The sequence below is a fragment of the Somniosus microcephalus genome, chromosome 11 (genome assembly GCF_052327205.1).
Source record: "Somniosus microcephalus isolate GS21.2 chromosome 11, FLI_Smic_1.0, whole genome shotgun sequence".
Taxonomy (NCBI): Eukaryota; Metazoa; Chordata; class Chondrichthyes; order Squaliformes; family Somniosidae; genus Somniosus; species Somniosus microcephalus.
In genome coordinates this window covers 12496725-12517788 of record NC_140997.1, presented here as the reverse complement: position 1 = coordinate 12517788, position 21064 = coordinate 12496725, and the positions used below count along the sequence as shown (strand labels likewise).

General features: G+C 47.7%; 2 protein-coding genes across 3 annotated transcripts in view; one reads left to right on the top strand and one right to left on the bottom strand.

Annotated features, from left to right (window-relative positions):
* The first annotated feature begins 3729 nt into the window (after positions 1-3729).
* mettl4 (methyltransferase 4, N6-adenosine) lies at positions 3730-5583 on the top strand. Its single transcript, XM_086000222.1, has one exon. The coding sequence runs from the start codon at positions 4106-4108 to the stop codon at positions 5414-5416; it is 1311 nt and encodes a 436-aa protein (XP_085856348.1). The 5' UTR covers positions 3730-4105; the 3' UTR covers positions 5417-5583.
* A 2957-nt stretch (positions 5584-8540) lies between these two features.
* tmem184a (transmembrane protein 184a) overlaps positions 8541-21064 on the bottom strand; it is a 53935-nt gene continuing 41411 nt past the window's right edge. For both annotated transcript variants that reach the window (XM_086000224.1, XM_086000223.1), the window contains exons 6-9: positions 17300-17391; positions 13503-13672; positions 12367-12564; positions 8541-10979 (exon numbers count right to left, since the gene is read on the bottom strand). In XM_086000224.1, coding sequence (XP_085856350.1) covers positions 10735-10979; positions 12367-12564; positions 13503-13672; positions 17300-17391 — 705 coding nt within the window. In that variant the 3' untranslated portion in view covers positions 8541-10734. The remainder of the gene's footprint in view (positions 10980-12366; positions 12565-13502; positions 13673-17299; positions 17392-21064) is intronic.

Here is a 21064-nt window from a genome sequence, read left to right as displayed (position 1 = left end):
GTGCGATGCTGCAATAGTGACAGCTTTATCAAGCGTAAGATCATTCTCCTCAAGCAGTCGCTTTTGTGTTCCTTCTTTTAACAATCCACACACAAATTTATCTCTCAGTGCATCTGCTAGTCCTGTTCCAAACTGACAGTACTTTGATAGCTTACGCAGTTCAATTAAAAATTCAGCGTTGCTTTCGTCTTTCAGCTGCGTTCTTCTGTAAAATTTAAATCGTTCCGCTATCATCAGCAGCGTGGGGTTTAAATGATTTTTCAGGACAGTAACAATATTCGCGAAAGTCTGATCCGACGGTTTATCTGGTGACAGAAGGTGCTTCAATAGCCCGTATGTCTTCGCACCCATTGAGCTTAATAAGGTTAGTGCTTTCTCATCATCTGGTACCTTATTTGCTTTACAATAAACTTCCATGCGTTCTACATACGTGGTCCAATCTTCGATATCGCTATCAAAGGTATTAATGTTCCCATGTTTAGGCATCCTTGCAAGTTTTTAAATTTTTCTTTTTTCTCAAAATGGCGGCTTCCCGCGCTTGTCTTCTTCCCCCGCCTACTAAAATGGCGGCTTCCCGCACTTGGCGGTCTTTCCCGCGCTCGTCTTCTTCCCCCGCCGACTACAATGGCGGATTCCTGCGTTTGCCTTCTTCCCCCGCTGGCTGCAATGGCGATTGCCATGCTGCTGCCGTTCTCGCCTCCCCAGCGGTTCTCAATTCCCCGACGCTGCTTTTACTCCCCCGCGGTTCCTGTGGGCATTCACGCTTCCCCTGCTGTTGCGCCTCTCAGCCCCGCATGCAGGCCGGTCCTTTACACCGGCTGCGTTTGAGTTCTCCGCGGCTCTCGTGCCTTAAGCTGCCCCAGTCGCTGCGCCTCTCGGCCTCGATTGCAGCCCGGCCCTTTTCACCGGCCGTGGTCGAGTTCTCCGCCCTTTTTCCTCCGTTTTCCCTCCCCCACTCCACAGTCAACGCGGCCGACTTTCTGCTCGTGTCGCTGAACGGCTTACCCACCACCGTGGTAGAAGGGATAATCACTGCCTGTCGCTGATGGAGGGCTTCGTGGTCAGAATTTTTCTTTTTAACCCGGTTTCTCGATGCTTCCCGTGCGATGGTGCTCAGCAGGATGATGAGGGCGGATGCCTCTTCTCGACGCCCGTTCTGAGGACGAAGCTGCCTTGGATGTAAAACTGCCGCAGGGTAAGATCGGACTCGTCGCCACTGTTAAGTCTGTGTGTCCCAGTTATGCTTATTATAAATCACTGGACACAGACCACAAGAATAACTTTTAACAGGTCTTTACTATTCGGAGGTCAGGGCTGAACTGCCCAGCAAATCCCTACACAACACTTATATACCGGTGTGGTCACCACCGGTATTACAGTATACAGCAGCCAAGAGAAAGTAGTACATCTCTTAAGGTAGTTCTCTTAAGATGGAACAGGTTACATACACCACAGTAACAATTCCCAAAAAATTAGGAAGCAAGGTTTTACACATATTCTGAAAAATATATTTCCATTTATTAAAAAGACTTGCCTTTCTTTAGTGCTTTTCAGAACCACCAGACGTCCCAAAGTGCTTTACAGCCAATGAAGTATTTTTGAAGTGTAGTGACTGTTGTAATGTGGGAAACGCAGCAGCCAATTTGTGCACAGCAGGATCCCACAAACAGCAGTGTGATAATGACCAGATCATCTGTTTTTTTGATGTCGATTGAGGGATAGATATTGGCCAGGACACCGGGGAGAACTCCCCTGATCTTCTTCGAAATAGTGCCCTGGGATCTTTTACGTCCACCTGAGAGGTGATAATGACCAGATAATCTGCTTTTTAGTGATGTTGGTTGAGGGATAAATATTGGCCAGGACTCCCCGGCTTTTCTTCAAATCGTGGGATCCTTTACGTCCAATTGAGGGCAGACGGGGCCTTGGTTTGACATCTCATCCAAAGGACGGCACCTCTGACAGTGCCGCACTCCCTCAGTACTGCACTCCCTCAGTACTGCACTCCCTCAGTACTGCACTTTGGGAGGTCCTGAGGTCGTGAAAGGCTCTATGTAAAAGTAAGTTTGTTCTTTTTATCCAGTTGTTGGAACAAGGCGCTGTGTGGTAGACTGAGGGAGGTGCTGGGCTCGTGTCACAGTCTGTGACACACCATTTCGATTTTCCTACTCGATACTTCGCAACTCAATCCGCCACTCCCCGGGGTGTTGCCTCCTTGCAGCCACCCCAAAGCGCAGTCAGTTCCACGCCATGACACAGTGGCGGAGTGGCCAGCTCAGCATGGAAAGAGTCCATCTGAACTGTGAACTGTGCAGGTAGGTTAAGGTACAGGGGAAAACACCACCACCTTCTCAAGCCTGCCCCCCGAGACGTGAACTTTCAACCATTGTAACTGGGCTACAACTTATTGGTCTAATACAACAGTGTCTGTTCCGGCTGGCTTTTGGTTAGCTGGCTGATGAGTGTTCACACAATGATAAGCAGGACAGACAAATACAGAATGGAGAACGGTCTGAAAATGCATCTCCCAGTGATAATGACTTACAAGAAACTCTCGTTTAAATGGCACCTAAATATCTGGAATTCTCTATTAACTGGCAAAATTCTCACTCCGAAAACAACATCTCAATAACCGGAAATGTTGCCGAGTCCGAGTCCAAGTCTCCTGCCGTGGCCGAGTTAGTCAGTGGGGGTAGTTCTCCAAACTACCACTACTCGGCTTCTTGGCGCTGTCGGTAGTCGGAACGCCTCAATAACCCTGTAACAGGAGTCTGACTCTCCCGCGCTGCTGGTAGTCTCTTCTGATCCGCCATTTTACAGGGGTACTGTGTGTCTCCCACGCTGCTGGTAGTCATTGCATTGCATTACCCTCAACTGGCAGTACTGTACTTAATCAAACATCTTCCACCATCCATTTAACACAACATTCTGTAGGTGAGTACCCAATTACTGTATACTACACATTTCTCGATTTTTTAATTTTTCTTTGTTAAAAATAGCCTCGGTAGATAACCCTCTCTGTCATCCGGAATTTTTGATCAACCGGCAACACGCCGGTCCCGGATACCTAAGAGTTTCCTGTATATCCATGGTACTGGCCTCTTGTGGGCCTTGAATAATTAAGGCATTTTTTAAAAATTGTATAGCCATTCCTCAACAAGGAAGATCATATTCACTCACTAAAGGTGAGGTTTTCTGTTGAAAGGGTAATTGCTAAAATAAAAACAATCCCCCCCCAATAGCTTAATGGGGCAATGTTAGTGAGCAGGACGGCCCCAGATGTGATCCTCTGTCTGTGCCAGGCTAGGAGCACAAGAGGTGCTGCGGTGGACCTCAGTGCCTCTGGGCTCAGCCACGATGCCCAGTCCTGGTGAGGCGTTGGAGGGTGAAGCGGGGCAGGGGGAGGGTGAGGGTGCGGCAGAGAGAGCGAAGGCGAGGTGGGGGAGGGTGAGGGCAGGGTGGGTGAGGTGAGGGGGGTGCGAGGTAGAATGAGACAGGCGGGGGAGGGTGCGGCGGGGAGACCGAAGGGGTGTGGGTGTGACGGAGGACGCCAGGGAGGGCGAGTGTGCCTAGCACTGGGAGAACCGTACCCCGACAAGGTGCTGAAAAATGAACAGCAAGTAGTGCTATTAAGAAGCAAAGTCAGTGAGTGGAGGGTGGAGGCTGGGTCTAAATGATTCACTGTCACTGTGACTCCAATGATATCTCAGAGGTCAGGTGTAGCAGACTTAACACAGAACAATGACTTATATCCACGGCACTGGCCCTGTGTGGGCTATGGAATATTTATGGCTCCTTTTTTTAAATCAATTGTATATCCGTTCCTCAACAATGAAGCTCATATTCGCTCACCACAGTCTTAGTGCAAAAACACTTAAACATTTTTTATTTGGTTTAAATCCACAGATTTCCCTCATTGCAGTCCTGGCTTCCTGAAGATTCGGGTTCCGTTACCGCAACTGTGCTACCAGCTGGTGTTGAGCGGAGAAAGATTTCTTTGTGTGTGTGTACCTTTCAAAACGAGGGAAAGCAGAAGGGGCAAGTTAGGAGGGGGTGGTGAGGCTCTCGGGCCAGCTCGACACTCTTGCTCCGCGTGTTGGGAGCGATGTCTGTGGTCAGGAGTAACTCTGTGGGATGGCTACTGGATCACCTGTCGTACATCAACCAGTGGTACAGATGCTGCCACCGCAGTCCGCCTGACCCTCGCTGCCGCAGGTACGTTTTCAGGGCAGAATATTTCGACATCGAGAAGCCCCACATTGCCGACTCCGGGACTTTAGCAGTTCAGGAGCCCGGGGCCGAAGACGGCAGGCCGAAAGGCAGGAAACGCAAGAGGAAGAGTCGCGGACTGAACCGAGGAGAGGCCGAGGCGCGGGAGTACCACGAGAAGGTCAGCTTGGCGATTCGGGACGGCACCAGAAAGCTGGTGGAGCGACGCACGGAGGCGGGGGAGGGCCGCACCGAGGCGGGGGAGGGCCGCACCGAGGCGGGAGTGCCGGCCGGAGGAGACAGCGGGAAGAGAAGGATCGCCCCGGTGATTGCCGACTCCATGTTGGTGGAGCTCTGCTCCATGGCGAAGCAGATGGCGGAGGAACAACACCAGCCCGTGCAGGTGATAAGCGACGAGGCAGAGTTGGCGGCAGAGCCGGAACTGCTCGCCCGCCTGACCGAGAACGGCACGGACTGCGCCAGGATGGTGATGCTGATGGGGCAGAGGTACCTGCTCCCACCGCGTTCCAGCTTCCTCCTGTCCGACATCTCCGGCCTGGAGCCCCTCCTGGGCTACAAAAAGTACGACGTGATCGCTTTGGACCCGCCCTGGGAGAACAAGTCGGTCAAGAGGAGCAGCGGCTACAGCCACCTCTTCCCCTGGCAAATCCAAGAGCTCCCTGTGCCGGCACTCTCCGCTCCGGGCTGCCTGGTGGTGAGCTGGGTCACCAATCGGCAAAGGCACCGGCGCTTCGTCAGGGAGGAGCTGTACCCCGGCTGGTCGGTGGAGGTGCTCGCCGAGTGGCACTGGGTGAAGGTAACCCGGCGCGGAGAGTTTGTGGTTCCCTTGGACTCCGCCCACAAGAAGCCCTACGAGATCCTGGTACTGGGGAGGTATAAAGGAAGCCCAGACCGGCTGGCTGGGGATGGGGAACCCGTCCCCGAAAGCGTTCCCGTGCCCGACCGCAAGCTGATGGTCAGCGTGCCCTGCGCCCTTCACTCTCACAAGCCCCCGCTGGGCGAGGTGTTGAAGGGATTGGTCAGACCCCACGCCGAGTGCCTGGAGCTGTTTGCCCGCAACCTGCAGCCTGGATGGACCAGCTGGGGCAACGAGGTGCTCCGATTCCAGCACCTGGACTATTTCCAGGAGGTCGAGCTAGAGGAAGGAGAGGGTGGCTGCTGCTGCTCCCGGACATTGACCGTCTGATCCAATCGTTCCTCTCGTCAACTGGACCTGCGGGTCAATCGTAGGTTTTCCGAAAGTACTTTACAAAACGTGGCACTTCACGCTTTGGGGCAGAAAAGGAATTTTCACATCGACAGCTTGAAGGCCAATCGATTATTGAGGAAAAGAATAAAGTGTTTTTTTTTTTACCCCTGTTTATTTTCCCTCCCTTCCAGAGCTTTTGCAGGGAGGGAGATTTCTGTTTGAATTTTAACTTGGGCCAAAAAGATTTTTAAAAAGAGCTTGTATTTCTACAGCACCTTTCACGACCTCAGGCTGTCTGAGCATTTTACAGCCAATGAAACGCGGCAGCCAATTTACACACAGCAAGCTCCCACAAACAGCAATGTGATAATGACCAGATCATCTGTTTTAGTGATGTTGATTTGAGGGATAAATATTGGCCAGGACACCGGGGAGAACTCTCCTGCTCTTCTTCGAAATCCCATTGAGAAATAAAAACTCCACGGAAAAAGTGATCCATTGTGACTAACTAAAGCAGCTAAGGATAGTATTAGATTAAAAGAGGCTTATAATGTTGCAAAGAATAGTTGTAAGCCCGAGGATGGGGAGAGCTTTAGAAACCAGCAAAGGACGATCAAAAAATTGATTAAAAGGGAACAAAATAGAATGAGAGTAAACTAGCAAATATAAAAACAGATTGGAAGAGCTTCTACAAGTATATAAAACGAGAGTAGCAAAAGCTAGCATTCATCCCTTAGGAGACTGAGACAGGAGAAATTATATTAGGAAACAAAGAAATGGCAGAGACTTTAAACAAATATTTTGTATCTGTCTTCACAGAAGAAGACACAAAAAACATACCAAAAATAGTGGGGAGCCAAGGGGCTAATGAGAGTGAGGAACTTAAAGTAATTACTATCAGTAGAAAAAAAGTACTCGAGAAACTAATGGGACTAAAAGCCGACAAATCCCCTGGACCGGACGGCCTACATCCTAGCGTTCGAAGAGAGGTGGCTGAAGAGAGTGGATGCATTGGTTTTGATCGTTCAAAATTCTAGATTCTAGAACGGTCCCAGCGGATTGGAAGGTAGCAAATGTAACACTGCTATTCAAGAAAGGAGGGATAGAGAAAACAGGGAACTACAGGCCAGTTACCCAGACATTGGTCATCGGGAAAATGCTGGAATCCTTTATTAAGGAAGTGGTAACGGCGCACTTCGAACATCATAACATGGTTAGGCAGAGTCAACATGGTTTTATGAAAAGAAAATCGTGTTTGACAAATTTATTCAAGTTTTCTGAGGATGTAACTAGCAGGATAGATAAAGGGGAACCAGGGGATGTAGTATATTTGGAATTCCAAAAAGCATTCGATAAGATGCCACATAAAAGGTTGTTACGCAAGATAAGGGCTCATGGGGTTGGAGGTAATATAGTAGCATGGATAGATGATTGGTTAACGGACAGAAAACAGAGAGTCGGGATAAGCGGATCTTTTTCAGGTTGGCAGGCTGTAACTAGTGGGGTGCCGCAAGGATCAGTGTTGGGTTTCAGCTAATTACAATCTATATCTATGACTTAGATGAAGGGAGCGAGTGTAATGTATCCAAGTTTGCTGATGATACAAAGCTGGGGGGGACAGCAAGCTGTGAGGAGAACACCGTGTGTCTGCAAAGGGATATAGATAGACTAAGTGTGTGGGCAATAAGGTGGCAGATGGAGTATAATGTGGGGAAATGTCAGGTTATTCACTTTGGTAGGAAGAATAGAAAAACAGAATATTTTTAAATGGCGAGAAACTTAAATGTTGGTGTTCAGAGATTTAGGTGTCCTAGTACAAGAAACAGAGTTAGCATTCAGGTACAGCAAGCAATTAGGAAGGCAAATGGCATGTTGGCCTTTATTGCTAGAAGGTTGGAGTAGAAGCAGGGCTCTGGTGAGACCACACCTGGAGTACTGTGCAGTTTTGGTCTCCTTATTGAAAGAAGGATATACTTGCCTTAGAGATGGTGCAACGAAGGTTCACTCGATTGATTCCTGGGATGAGAGGATTGTCCTATGAGGAGAGATTAAGGAGCCTATACTCAATGGAGTTTAGAAGAATGAGAGGTGATCTCATTGAAACATACAAGATTCTGAGGGGGTTTGACAGGGTAGATGCTGAGAGATTGTTTCCCCTGGCTGGAGTGTTTAGAACCAGGGGGCATAGTCTCACGATAAGGGGCCAGCCTTTGAAGACTGAAATGAGGAGGAATTTTTCCACTCAGAGGGGTGTGAATCTTTGGAATTCTCTGCCCCAAAAAGCTGTGCATGCTCAGTCGTTGAGTATATTCAAGGCGGAGATCGATAGATTTTTGGACTCAAGGAATTAAGGGGTATGGGGATCAGGCGGGAAAGTGGAGTTGAGGTCAAGATCAGCCATGATCTTATTGAATGGCGGAGCAGGCTCGAGGGGCGGTATGGCCTACTCTTGCTCCTAATTCTTATGTTCTTATAGTGCCGTGGAATCTTTTATGTCCATCCGAGGGAGCAGAGGAGAGCCTTGGTTTTACGTCTCATTTGAAAGATGGCACCTCAGAGTGCAGCACTCCCTCAGCACGGCACTGGAGTGTCAGCCTAGATTTTTGTGCTCAGGTCTCCAGAGTGAGACTTGAACCCACAACCTTCTGACTCAGAGGCGAGAGAGACTACTGCCTACTGAGCCACGGCCGACACCGATACCACATACCAAGAGGGTATTTCTGCCGAGGAAGCAGGGCGGGGTTGATTTGTACTCCTAAGATGCATCACATTGCCTCCGCTCAGCAATCCCTGACCAGGGACTTGGGGAAACATCATCTGAAGCCCCTCCCTCTGGACACAAACCAGTGAGTTAACGATCGGGAGGGAAGCAGGATGTTGCTTGTGTATCTGGACTCTATGTCATGTACGTTAATTAACAAATTACATTTTTGCAAATAGCTACCCACCCCCCCGATAAACAATGATAAAATCAGTGCAGAATAGAGTTATTATCTGTTAACGAACCACATTAGGTTTAACCCTAACTTCACTCCACCCTTGCAGTAACCATGCTGTCCCATTGGAACAATGCAACTATCAAACAGCAGCAAAAGTCCCAGAACAGGGCAAGAAACAGAGGCAAAATAATTAAGATTTTATAAGATCCGGAGACAAGTTGCTTCATAACAGACAAGTCCTATAACTCGTAGCCCGACAGCAAGAGGTAGGGCTCAGCACACACGTTCATTGTTCCTTCCCTCCCCCACAAACATTTAATGCATTTTTGTGCTCATCTAAATTGTAACTACCCCAACTCCCTTAACCAACTTGCGCCAAGATGCTCTACTTCCTCATTCCAATGGGAATCATCAACACAATTTAAACTGCCTAGGGATCCTGAATCTGGTTCTCCAGCTGGCCATGAATCTGGTACTGAACCTGGGTCTCTATCTGCGATTTCCTATAAACGGATTATTGGCCTGAGGCGCCCAAGCGGCGCAAAGTTCGCCTGGGCGCTGGAATTTGCGCCGCGATCGCCACATTAGCAATCGCCGCAAATTCAGTTGAAGTGCCCCTAGAGGGAGACAGGGCACGGCTCGAGGCACGCGGCGTCCCTCTTAGGGCGCTGAAAGTGAATTTCGCAGCGCTACGTGCCACAGCGCCACACGCTGCAGTACTTCCTCCCACTGTTAAGGGGGAGGGGCCTGCAACAGTGCGAGCCCCGATTGCGAGTGCCGGCAAAAGAGCCCGGCACCAAGGAGAAGTGCTGGGCTCTCGGGAAACAGCTGGCAATGCCGCGGGGACGGAGGTGCTGGCAGGCGGCCGCCGAAAAAGCGGCCGCCCCGCACCTCCACCTTAACTTGCGCCTCTGCCGGCGCAGCAAGGCCCCGTGAACCGGGCGCGGGTAGCGAACGGCGCTACAGCAGCGTTCGCTACCAAATATCGCGATCGGGGCACGAATGGGGCGCTGCGCACACCGATGACATCATCGGTGGCGGCGCAGCGCAAAAGGCCAACGCCACCATTAGAGCCCCTGCTGAATATCGCGGGAGGCGCAGCCAGTGGCGCTACAGCCACTGACTGCCTCTTTAGGCGCCAACAGGTGGCGCTACTCACCCAATTTTTCCCCCATTGTCTCTTCTTGAAATGAAAGTAATTGTTGGCACACTCGAACTTCTTAATACACAAGGGGTGTCAGTTGTGACCAGGAGTCATCTTGTTCTCAGCATTTGCCTTTATTTAAGTTTTTGAATTTTGAGCATAGTATGAACACCTTCCATTCTGGACCCCCCCCCCCCCCCCCTCAATGTCAGCATCAAGCACTCCCAGTGTCAAACTGTACAGCACAGCAAGATCCCGCAATCTCTGAAGAGCATTCTTCGGCTGCAGACATCTCCCACACCAGTCGATCGGAGAGATTGTCAAATGAGGGTAAGCTTTATGCTGGGGTCATTGTCCATTATTGTGACTTGTCCAAATTCATTGCACAGACAGTGGAGAGTTCCATCCCATCAGACCGGCCTGGATTTGAACGCGGGTACCCCAAGCGGTGTCCAGTACCACGCACCTGCCTCCCCGTTTTAAGGCATTTAATTTTCTTGCCCTTCCGTACCCCCATCATGCAGCAGGAGGAGGGAGTGACAGGTGCATGGAGCCCATAATGGCACCAGTCTATGGGCATGGGGAAGATGGACATGCTGTAAATGGCATCTCTCAGCCGGGACAGCGTGGAGGGGAGGAGGTTGGGAGAGAAGAGCCAATTATGACAAGACGTTTCTAACAACTGACACTTTGTTACAACAAAGTTGACGGGCACTGCGTAGCTCCCGCATTAAAAAACATAAGGTATTTAGAAATTTTAATCGTGGTTTATCCTCCGCAGTGACTTTATGCAGAGTCTGGAGATAATCTCAGGGAAATTGAAACGCTAGCCTATACATTTTCACCGAGTGTGGGAAATTCTTTGGATGGATGATACATCAATGGGCAATCTGCGGGACTGACCGATCCGTGTGTGGGTGTGTGTTTGAGTGTGTGTATGTATGTACGTATAATTGTGTGTGTGCGCGTGCGTGTGTGTGTTTCAGGTTTACTCAGTGAAATTCCCAGGCTTTGCCCCGTTCTGCCTCCACACTCGGTTCTACGTTCAGAATTAGGAATCCCTTTCGAGTCAAAGCTGCTCGTGGAAAAAACCCCCCAAAGATCACATCCTGGTTCCCAGGAAACGGGGATGGGTGTGATTCCTGATTGGAACGCACGAGAAAGATTGGCCACTACCTCTCTCGGCATCTCATTCTTTTTTTTTAAACCCCAAAACACCAACTACACAAAGTCTAGAGCTCGTCCTCTGAGCTGATGAGGATAATCTTCTCGCCGGTCTTTCGGTGGCCCATAATGTGCGTGCGTGCGTGGGGCAAGACGTGCCCGTTGTGCCTGGGTGTCGCCTCGTCCTTGGTCGACTGCTGCGCGTACTGCTGATACGCCGGGGAGAAGTTGTGGATCGCATCTTGCACGATGTCGTTGGGGTTCATGGTCTCCTTCAGCCCGCTGGATATGCTCTGCATGGGAGCCGTGTTTCCTGCGGGCGAGAGAGAGAGAGAGAGACAGTCAAGCGAGATATTAAAAAAAAAAAAATCACAGGTTGACCAGTTACCGAGAGTCTCTCAGGTTTTCTTCGCCTTCCTGCTCCCTCAGAGGGTAGATATCAACACACGATGCCACACCAACCCAAATGGCCCCAGGGCCCCTTACACAATCACGAGCTGTGCCCAATTACATGGCATTAACAGCACAGAAACAGACCCAACTGGTCTAGGCTGGTGTTTATGCACCACACGAGCCTCCTCCCATCTTCATCTCACCCTGTCGGCATATCCTTCTACTCCTGTCTCCCTCGTGTATTTATCCAGCTTGCCCTTGAATGCTATTCGCTTCAACCACTCCCTGTGGTAGCGAATTCCACATTCTCACCACTCTCTGAATAAAGAAGTTTCTCCTGAATTCCCGATTGGATATTTTGGTGACTATCTTATATTTATGACCCCCTAGTTTTGGGTCGCCCCCACAAGTGGAAACATGTCTAATTTGCTGGTCTCAGCTGTGGTGGGGGGGGGAGGGAGAAAGAGGGGGTGGGGGGGGGGGGGAGGGAGAAAGAGGGGGTGGGGGGGAGGGAGAAAGAGGGGGTGGGGGGGAGGGAGAAAGAGGGGTGGGGGGGTGGGGGGGTGGGGGGGGAGAGGGGGGGGAGAAAGAGGGGGGGTAAGAAGAGGGGAGGGAAGGGGGGGGGGGGAGAGAAGAGGGGGGGGGCAGTCCATACAAGACTCCTGGAAGTACAGTGTTCCAGTGACTTCTCCAGCCAGTCCTACCCACCGAGGATAGAGGAATGAATGACAGACCACAGTATCTTGTCCTGAGGTTGTGAAAGGTGCTATAAAATGAAAGTTCTTCTTCTACCTTGTAAGCAACAATTCGGGTTCTTCTCTTCCTTTTCTCCTCTCTCAGAAGGCCTGGACTTGTGCTGGAGAGCACACTTCCTTGGGCACCTCTCTGGTATTTCAGCCAAGTGTTGCGATTCTCCGAGAGGGAGACTGGACCGTGAATGTTGGCAGGCATGTGAACAAATGTCAGCTGATCAGAGAGGAACCATGATGGACATCAAAGCCAAGCTCAATACCGTTCTCACCTGACATTGAATCTTTTTTTTCCCCCTTTCTCTCTATAAGAGAGAGAGGCAGAAATCAGAAGTGGTTGATTTTCCCCCCACATTGGCTGAGGAACAATCAGGCCAATGATAGCTGACAAATGCTGCCCCACATTGGGATCAGTTAACTAAATCTTGTGCCTTGAACTGAACCAGGTACCTTCTGCTCCGATTTCCTCATTTAGTCACCGACAAGCCAAACAGGTAACTTTCGCGCTACACATTCCTTCAGCTAGCTGCTGGAGCCGGGAGCAGTGGGCGTTCCTACCTTGTGCGGTCTCGCGCTTTTCCCTGTACACCTGGGAAGGATAGGCATAGCGAAGGGTGAAGGCCGCAAAGAGCATCTCGACGCAGATGATGAAATTCTGGTAGCCCGCAGCCACTGTCCCCGCCCTGACTTCATGGCCGTCAATAATCTGGACTTCTGGGATTACTCCACATTTCTCCAAGATCGCCAGCAGCATTCCTGAGGGAACATTGATCCAATCTACGTTAGCAGGCACAACAACTCGTGTGCCGCATTAACAGAATGAAAACATTCCTCGAACTCTAAATTTATTTCAAAACAACAGAATTTAGAGTCTCATCACATCTCTCAAACATCTCAAAGTGCTTCACATACAAGTTGCTTTGGAGTGCAGTAACCGTTATATCGGCCAACAACAGCCATTTTGTGCACAGTAATCCCCCACAAATAGCAGAAATGAGTGACCAATTAATCTGCATTTGGTTGAGGGAACGTTGACTAGGACATCTGAGGAATGTCCTGTTCTTCGAATATCCCTTTTCATCAGGTTCTTTTCTGTGGAACCTTATCAAATACCTTCTAGAAGTTCATATAGACAACATGCCCTATTCACCATACTAGTAACCGCCTCAAATAATTCAACTAGATTAGTCAGACATGATCACCCTTCACAAATCTATGCTGACTCTCTGATCAGCTGACATTTGTCCACGTGCACAGTCATTATGTCGCTAATGATAGATTCCACTAACTCCACCCCACAACTGATGTTAAACGGAGGAGGTCTATAGTTACTTAGTTTCTTCCTCCTGCCCTCCCTTCTTAAATAATAGAGTGGTATTTGCAATTTTCCAATCTAAAATGGCACAATTCCTAGATCTAGAGAACTTGGAAAAATTATGACATCTGCAATTTCCTGACTTAATTTTTTTTTTTTTTTATAAATACCCTGGGTTGGAAACCATCAGGTCATAGAGATTTGTCTATCTTAAGTCCCATTATTTTCTCCATTACTTTTTAATAAATCCACCAAGTTCCTCCCCGTCACTTATTTTTAGGTTCTCTTGTCCCTTATACCTTTTTAATCCTTCTTTACTCAACTGAGTAATTTAGTAAAGGTCTTACGGATGTTTATAATAGATATTTTGGATACCTACCTTGCCAAAAGGAGAGGAAAATTACGGATTTCACAGTCAGGAATTTCAGGACAGGATCAAATGAGCTGAGGAGTTCAGTGGTAGCGAAGTAGAAGAGGAACAATGCGTAGAGTGCAAGACTCACAGAGATATTATAAATAATGGTGATATATAGGTATCCACTTCTCACACTGTGGAATTGAAATGTGCACAATTAGCTCACAACAAGAGGATTCAATGCATCTCCAAGCATTTGCTTAATGAATTTTCAACCTAGCCCACTTTTTACTTTCTACACCCTTTTATTTAAGCTCTCGCTAGGGTGTGCTCTATTCCTCAGAGTCCAGACTTTTGTCAATGCCACTTGGAAGACAGATACTCTGAGATATGCATGGGATCTCCCTGGACAGACTCGTTCAGATTTTTCCACCCCTGGTCTCTGCTCTACAACAGGATGGCACAGATTGGGAAACTTTGCTTGAAGGGTTTTGCTTTTGTTTTCACGAAGATTTTTGTTGGGAAAGTGTAGTAAGGGTTACAGAACCAAAGCGGGTGGATGTAGTTAAGATACAGATCAGCCACGATCTAATTGAACAGGCTCGAGGGGCTGAATGGCCTACATCTGTTCCTATCTATATTAGAGGTTTGTAGAAATATCCCACAAACAGCTCAGCTGTAAAGCCTATTACCACAATGTTCTTACTCAACAGGCTGATTTGTTGAACAGTGTCCAATGGTAATCCTTATTTGGCTGACTAAAGACACTTGGAGTTATTATATTCTACCTGGATTCAGGTTGTTTCCAAGTCACAATGGCCAAACAATTGACTGAAGTTGTACTAATATTAAACATTAAATATATATAAACACACACACATACATAAATATTAGATATATAAACATATACATAAACACACATTATATATTTATTTATGCACTAGTTTTGCCTTCTGCCTTTTTTTCCCTCTCCCATCTCTCCAGGTCACGCATTGCCTGTGGCCGAGAGGGTTGGGAGGTCACCTTCTTCCAGCTTTCTTGACCATCATCACTCTTAACCAGACACCAATAGATGCGAAAAGAAAATACTGCAGATGCTGGAAATCTGAAATAAAAACAGAAAATGCTGGAGATACTCAGCAGGTCAGGCAGCATCTGTGAAGAGAGAAAGAGAGTCAACGTTTCAGGTCGATGACCCTTCGTCAGAACGGGCGGTCTTGGTTCACGACTTCTAGTGTTCTTGGATCAGTTGGCTTCGCGACAACAACCCCACCCAAGTGGCCAGGAAAATACTTGTTCTTCCACTTGTGTGGGTGTACGAGTCACCTAGTTTACAAATGTACACAAACAAGACAGAGAAGTTTGTGTAGCCCCAAATAAGAGTAGATGCCACCTTTTGCCCAGTCTGTGCTGTAGGAAAGGTTTCATAGAATCATAGAAAGTTACAGCACGGAAGGAGGCCATTTTGGCCCATCGTGTCCATGCCGGCCAACAAAGAGCTATCCAGCCTAATCCCACTTCCCAGCTCTTGGTCCATAGCCCTGCAGGTTAGAGCATCCCAAGTGCACATCCAAGTCCTTTTTAAATGTGGTTAGGATTCCTGCCTCTACCACCCTTTCAGGCAGTGAGTTCCAGACCCCCACAACCCTCTGGGTGAAGAAATTTCCCCTCTAAACTTTCCACCCATTACTTTAAATCTGTGCCCCCTGGTTTTTGACCCCTCTAAGGGAAATAGGTCCTTTCTATCCACTTTATCTAGGCCCCTCATAATTTTATACACCTCAATAAGGTCTCCCTTCAGCCTCCTCTGTTCCAAGGAAAACAGACCCAGCCTATCCAGTCTTTCCTCATAGCTAAGATTCTCTACTCCCAGCAACATCTTTGTAAATCTCCTCTGTACCCTCTCTAGTGCAATCACATCGTTCCTGTAATGTGGTGACCAGAACTGCACACAATACTCGAGCTGAGGCCTAACTAGTGTTTTATACAGTTGAAGCATAACCCCCCTGCTCTTGTATTCTATGCCACGGCTAATAAAGGCAAGCATTCCACATGCCTTCTTAACCACCTTATCTACCTGGCCTGCTACCTTCAGGGATCTATGGACATGCACTCCAAGGTCCCTTTGTTCCTCTACACTACTCAGTGTCCTACCATTTAATGTGTATTCCCTTTCCTTGTTAGCCCTCCCCAAATGCATTAAATCACACTTCTCCGAATTGAATTTCATTTGCCACTGTAATGCCCACCTGACCAATTTATTGATATCTTCCTGCAGTCTACAGCTTCTTTCTTCAGTATCAACCACACAGCCGATTTTAGTATAATCTGCAAGCTTCTTAATCATACCCCCTATATTCAAGTCTAGATCATTGATATATATCACAAAAAGCAAGGGACCTAGTACTGAGCCCTGCGGAACCCCACTGGAAACAGCCTTCCAGTCACAAAAACACCCATCAACCATTACCCTCTGCTTCCTGTCTCCGAGCCAGTTTTGAATCCAACTTGACACTTTGCCCTGGATCCCATGGGCTTTTAACTTTGTGACCAGTCTGCCATGTGGAACTTTATCAAAAGCCTTGCTAAAGTCCATATACACTACATCAAACGCAATACCCTCATCTACCCTCCTTGTTACCTCCTCAAAAAATTCAATCAAGTTTGTCAGACACAACCTTCCCTTAACAAATCCGTGCTGACTACCCTTGATTAATCCGTGTCTTTCTAAATGAAGATTTATCCTGTCCTTCAGAATTCTTTCCAATAATTTTCCCACCACCGAGGTCAGGCTGGCTGACCTGTAATTATTCGGTCTATCCTTTTCTCCCTTTTTAAACAAGGGTACCACATTAGCAGTCCTCCAGCACCACACCTGAAGCCAGAGAGGATTGAAAAATGATGGTCAGGGCCTCTGCTATTTCCTCTTTTGCTTCGCTTAACAGCCTGGGATACATTTCATCCGGGCCTGGGGATTTATCCACTTTTAAAGCTGCTAACCCCCTTAATATTTCCTCTCTCACTATGTTTATTTCATCTAATATTTCACACTCCTCCCCCGATAGCAATGTCTGCTTCGCCCCTCTCCTTTGTGAAAACAGACGCAAAGTATTGATTAAGAACCCTACCGACGTTTCCTGCCTCCACACACAGATACCCTCATGATCTCTACTCGACCATACCCTTTCTTTAGTTATCCTCTTAACTCTTAATATATTTGTAAAACATCTTTGGGTTTTCCTTCATTTTACTTGCTAAGAATTTTTCATGCTGTTTGCTTTCCTAATATCCTTTTTAATTGCACCCCTGCACTTTCTGTACTCCTCTAAAGATTCTGAAGTATTTAGCCCTCGGTATCTGTCATACGCCTCCCTTTTTTCCTTTATCCTACCCTGTATGTCCCTGGACATCCAGGGGGCTCTAGATTTGTTAGTCCCACCTTTTTTCTTTAAGGACACATTAGCAGTTTCATCAGTTACGATCTCCCAAGGGTATCTCTTGAGTAGAGGACGTCTTCTCTACGGCTCTGCAGTATCGGCCTCACCTTCTGCACAGCAGAGAACTAAGCTGCTTGGTATATAGGTAACTTAGCCAAGGAAGCTGAATTCAGCAGAGACAGTCGTTAACCCAAGAATGCTTTGACTCCCTCACTCCAGTTGACCTCAGCAAAGTACCTGAACCAGCTCCTCGCATTACAACCCCGAGGAAGGCTCACTTAAAACAAAGTTTTAACAGAACAGTACAAAGATTTAAAAGTTCCCAATAATAAAAGCTTACACTTGGAGGAGTGAAATTTTTTTTAAAAAGTAGTGCCAACTTACTCAAAGTCTCCATCGTGATATTTGCCATACACTTGCAGGATGATGGTGATGGTTGCCATGAGGGGTTTAATCACACAGAACTGCAGGGTGGCCTGGAGGAGACAGACAGCAGATTTATGGTAAGTAACAAGGATCAAACACAACAAAAACAATAGCAAAGCCATTGAAAGCCACTGCCAACATAAACCGACCGCCAATCTCCCCGTGCAAAAAGCATCCTTAAATTCACTGCAATGTAACTGACGTGGGAGGGTCAATTCCCTCCCATTCCCCCAAAGGCGGCGAGTTCTCAATCTCACGAGCACCATCAAGAAGGTAGCACCAAGCAGATGAAGGGCACTTCCCTACAAGGAATGAAGAACATCCTAGCAGGTAACTGGAGCTCCCTCCCTCAGTTGTACAGAGCCTTGGTCAGACCTGTCCCGGAGCGCCCCGTCCCGTCCCAGAAAGGATATATTGGCCTTGGAGGGTGTACAGTACAGATTCACCAGAATGATACTGGGACTTAGAGGGTTAAACGATCAGGACAGGTTGCATTAACTTGGCTCGTGTTTAGAAGTTTGAGCAGTGATCTAATCGAGGTGTTCAAACTGATTAAGAGATTCGATAGAGTAGATACAGAAAAGCTATTTCCATTTGTGGGGGAATCCAGAACAAGGGGCCACAATCTTAAAATTAGTGTTCGGCCATTCAGGGGTGAAATTAGGAAGCACTTTTTCCACACAAAGGGCAGTGGAAATCTGGAGCGCTCTCTCATAAAAGGTTGTGGATTCTGGGGGTCAATTGATATTTTCAAGACTGGGATAAGGGTATCAAGGGATGGGGAACACAGGTGCATAAATGGAGTTAAGGCACAGATCATCCATGATGTAACTGACTGCAGAACAGGCTCAAGGGGCTGAATGGCCTACCCCTGTTCCAATGTTCCAAAGGAAGTCAATGGAGGGAGGTACAATAGCAAAATACCGCGGGTGCTGGAAATCTGAAATAACAACAGAAAATGCTGCAAACACTCGGCAGGTCAGGCAGCATCTGTGGAGAGAGAAACAGAGTTAACGTTTCAGGTCGATGACCCTTCGTCAGAACTGGAAAAAGTTAGAGAAGTAACACGTTTTTAAGCAAGTGTAGGGGGGCAGGGAAAGGGAGGAGGGGAGGAAAAAACAAAAGGGAAGGTCTGTGATTGGCTGGAAGGTAGGAGAGATTAAGAGACAAAAAGGATGATGGCACGAGGCAAAAGGAGATGGTAACGGGACAAGTTAAGAAACAAAAGATGACTCTAGATGAGGTGTAAATGGCGATGGCAGAATGATCGACAGCCGCCATGTGAGAGAGAGAAAAGGGGGAAAAAAGAAAAAAATTATATAGGGGCCGAGGTTATGGTCTGAAATTGTTGAACTCGATGTTGAGTCCAGAGGCTGTAAAGTGCCTAATCGAAAGATGAGGTGCTGTTCCTCGAGCTTACGTTGAGCTTCGTTGGAACAATGCAAGAGGCCGAGGACAGAGAGATCAGAGTGGGAATGGAGCGGAGAATTAAAGTGACAGGCGACCGGAAGCTCGGGGTCACCCTTACGGACTGAACGGAGGTGTTCCGCAAAGAGGTCGCCCAATCTGCGTTTGGTCTCCCCAATGTAGAGGAGACCACATCGTGAGCAGCGAATACAGTATACTAAATTGCAAGTATAAGTAAATCGCTGTTTCACCTGGAAGGAGTGAGAGGTGATTGGCCAATTGGGCTGTTCAAAAGCAACTGATTGAAACGAAGTGGATAAGCCTTTTGTTGGGAATGAGGTTGGTGGTTGTGAAAGGTCATTGACCTGAAACATTAACTCTGTTTCTCACTCCACAGTTGTTGCTTGACCTGTTGAGTGATTCCAGCATTTTGATGTTTCCATTAGTATTTATAAGGATGTGTAGAGACGGAAATGATCAAATAGACCACAGAACACTATGCTCCTAGGGCATGAAGCAAATGTTGCCTGTGCAGGATGGCAGACTGAGGCTGAATAGTGGAGGTGTGACAATGGATTAATATTCTGCAGTCTTGTTCGATAATAGAACTTTCGCTCAATATTAAATGGGCAGGAATGAGTTAATGATAAGGTTGTCACAGTACAGTACGTTCGCCACTAGCCACATGTCGCTAATTGAGAAATGTAAATAAATAGTAAATAAAAAAATGATTAATAGACACAGTCATTGAACATGTGATCTCGATATATATTTGCACGCGTGTGAACTTTAACCATTTTATGCATTTGTTGGCAAGGCGAAAAGTTGAGTGGGTCTTGATCAGTGAGTGCTTCATTTCTTTGGCTACTGAATGGTGGTAGATGTTGGTTAAGTAAATATACACACATGATGTACATTTACCTGTATTGTGCACATGCTGTTTTCTACTAAAGGTTTTGCTAATTAATGTGGCTAAAACAGGTGTCGCCATAGCCACATTGGTGGCTAGTCAAGCGATTTCAATTGGACAATATTGAGTTGGCTCCCTTCCGACATCGTGTCGATTTAAAAATTTGCATCCTTGTGTTCAAATCCCTCAGTGACTTCGCCCCTCCGTATCTCTAAACTCCTCCAGCCCTACAACCCTCAAGAGATCTCTGCACTCCTTCAATTCTGGGCTCTTGCGCATCCCTGATGTTCATCACTCTACTACTGGCAGCCCTGCCTTGAGCTGCCTGGGCCCTAAGCTCTGGAAGTACCTCCTTAAACCACTACGCATCCCCGCCTCTCTCCTCCTTTAAGACGCTCCTTAAAAACCCACCTCTTCAACCAAGCTTTTGGTCACCTGTCCTAATATCTCCTTGTGGGGCTCGGTGTCGAATTTTGACTGTCCTGTGAAGCGCCTTGGGACGTTATACTACATTAAAGGCGCTATATTATTGCAAGTTGTTGTTGTAGACTGTCTGTGGAAGGATTGGGGTCGATGAACCGAACGGCCTTTTACCAGTTCACGGTTTAGGGGTACAGTTTTGTTGCTCCTTCACAGGCTCTTCACTGGGTTAAACCTGGCTGAACAAGCGACGCAGGTGACAATAGAGCTTAGAAACATAGAAGATAGGAGCAGGAGTAGGCCATTCGGCCCTTCGAGCCTGCTCCGCCATTCAATGAGATCATGGCTGATCATCCAAGTTCAGTACCCTGTCCCTGCCTTCTCCCCATATCCCTTGATCCCTTTAGCCTCAAGAAATATATCCAATTCTTTCTTAATATAATTAATGAACTGGCCTCCACCGCCCTCTGTGGCAGAGAATTCCACAGGTTCACCACTCTCTGGGTGAAGAAATTCCTCCTCATTTCAGTCCTAAATGGCTTACCCCTTATCCTTAGACTATGACCCCTGGTTCTGGACTCCCCAGCCATCAGAAACATCCTTCCTGCATCTAGTCTGTCCAGACCTGACAGAATTTTATAGGTTTCGATGAGATCCCCTCTCAATCTTCTAAACTCCAGTGAGTATAAGCCCAATTGACCCAATCTCTCCTCATACGTCATTCCTGCCATCCCAGGTAGCAGCCTGGTGAATCTTCGCTGCACTCCCTCCATGGCAAGAACGTCCTTCCTCAGGTAAGGTGACCAAAACTGCACACAATACTCAAGGTGCGGTCTCACCAAGGCCCTGTACAACTGTAGCAAGACATCCTTGTTCCTGTACTCGAACCCTCTTGCTACGAAGGCCAACATACCATTTGCCCTCTTAACCGCCTGCTGCACCTGCATGCTTACCTTCAGCGACTGGTGCACAATAACACCCAGGTC

What these genes read in the sequence shown, in the direction of transcription:
- mettl4 (XM_086000222.1), top strand. Translation starts at nt 4,106, where the DNA reads ATGTCTGTGGTCAGGAGTAACTCTGTGGGATGGCTACTGGATCACCTG.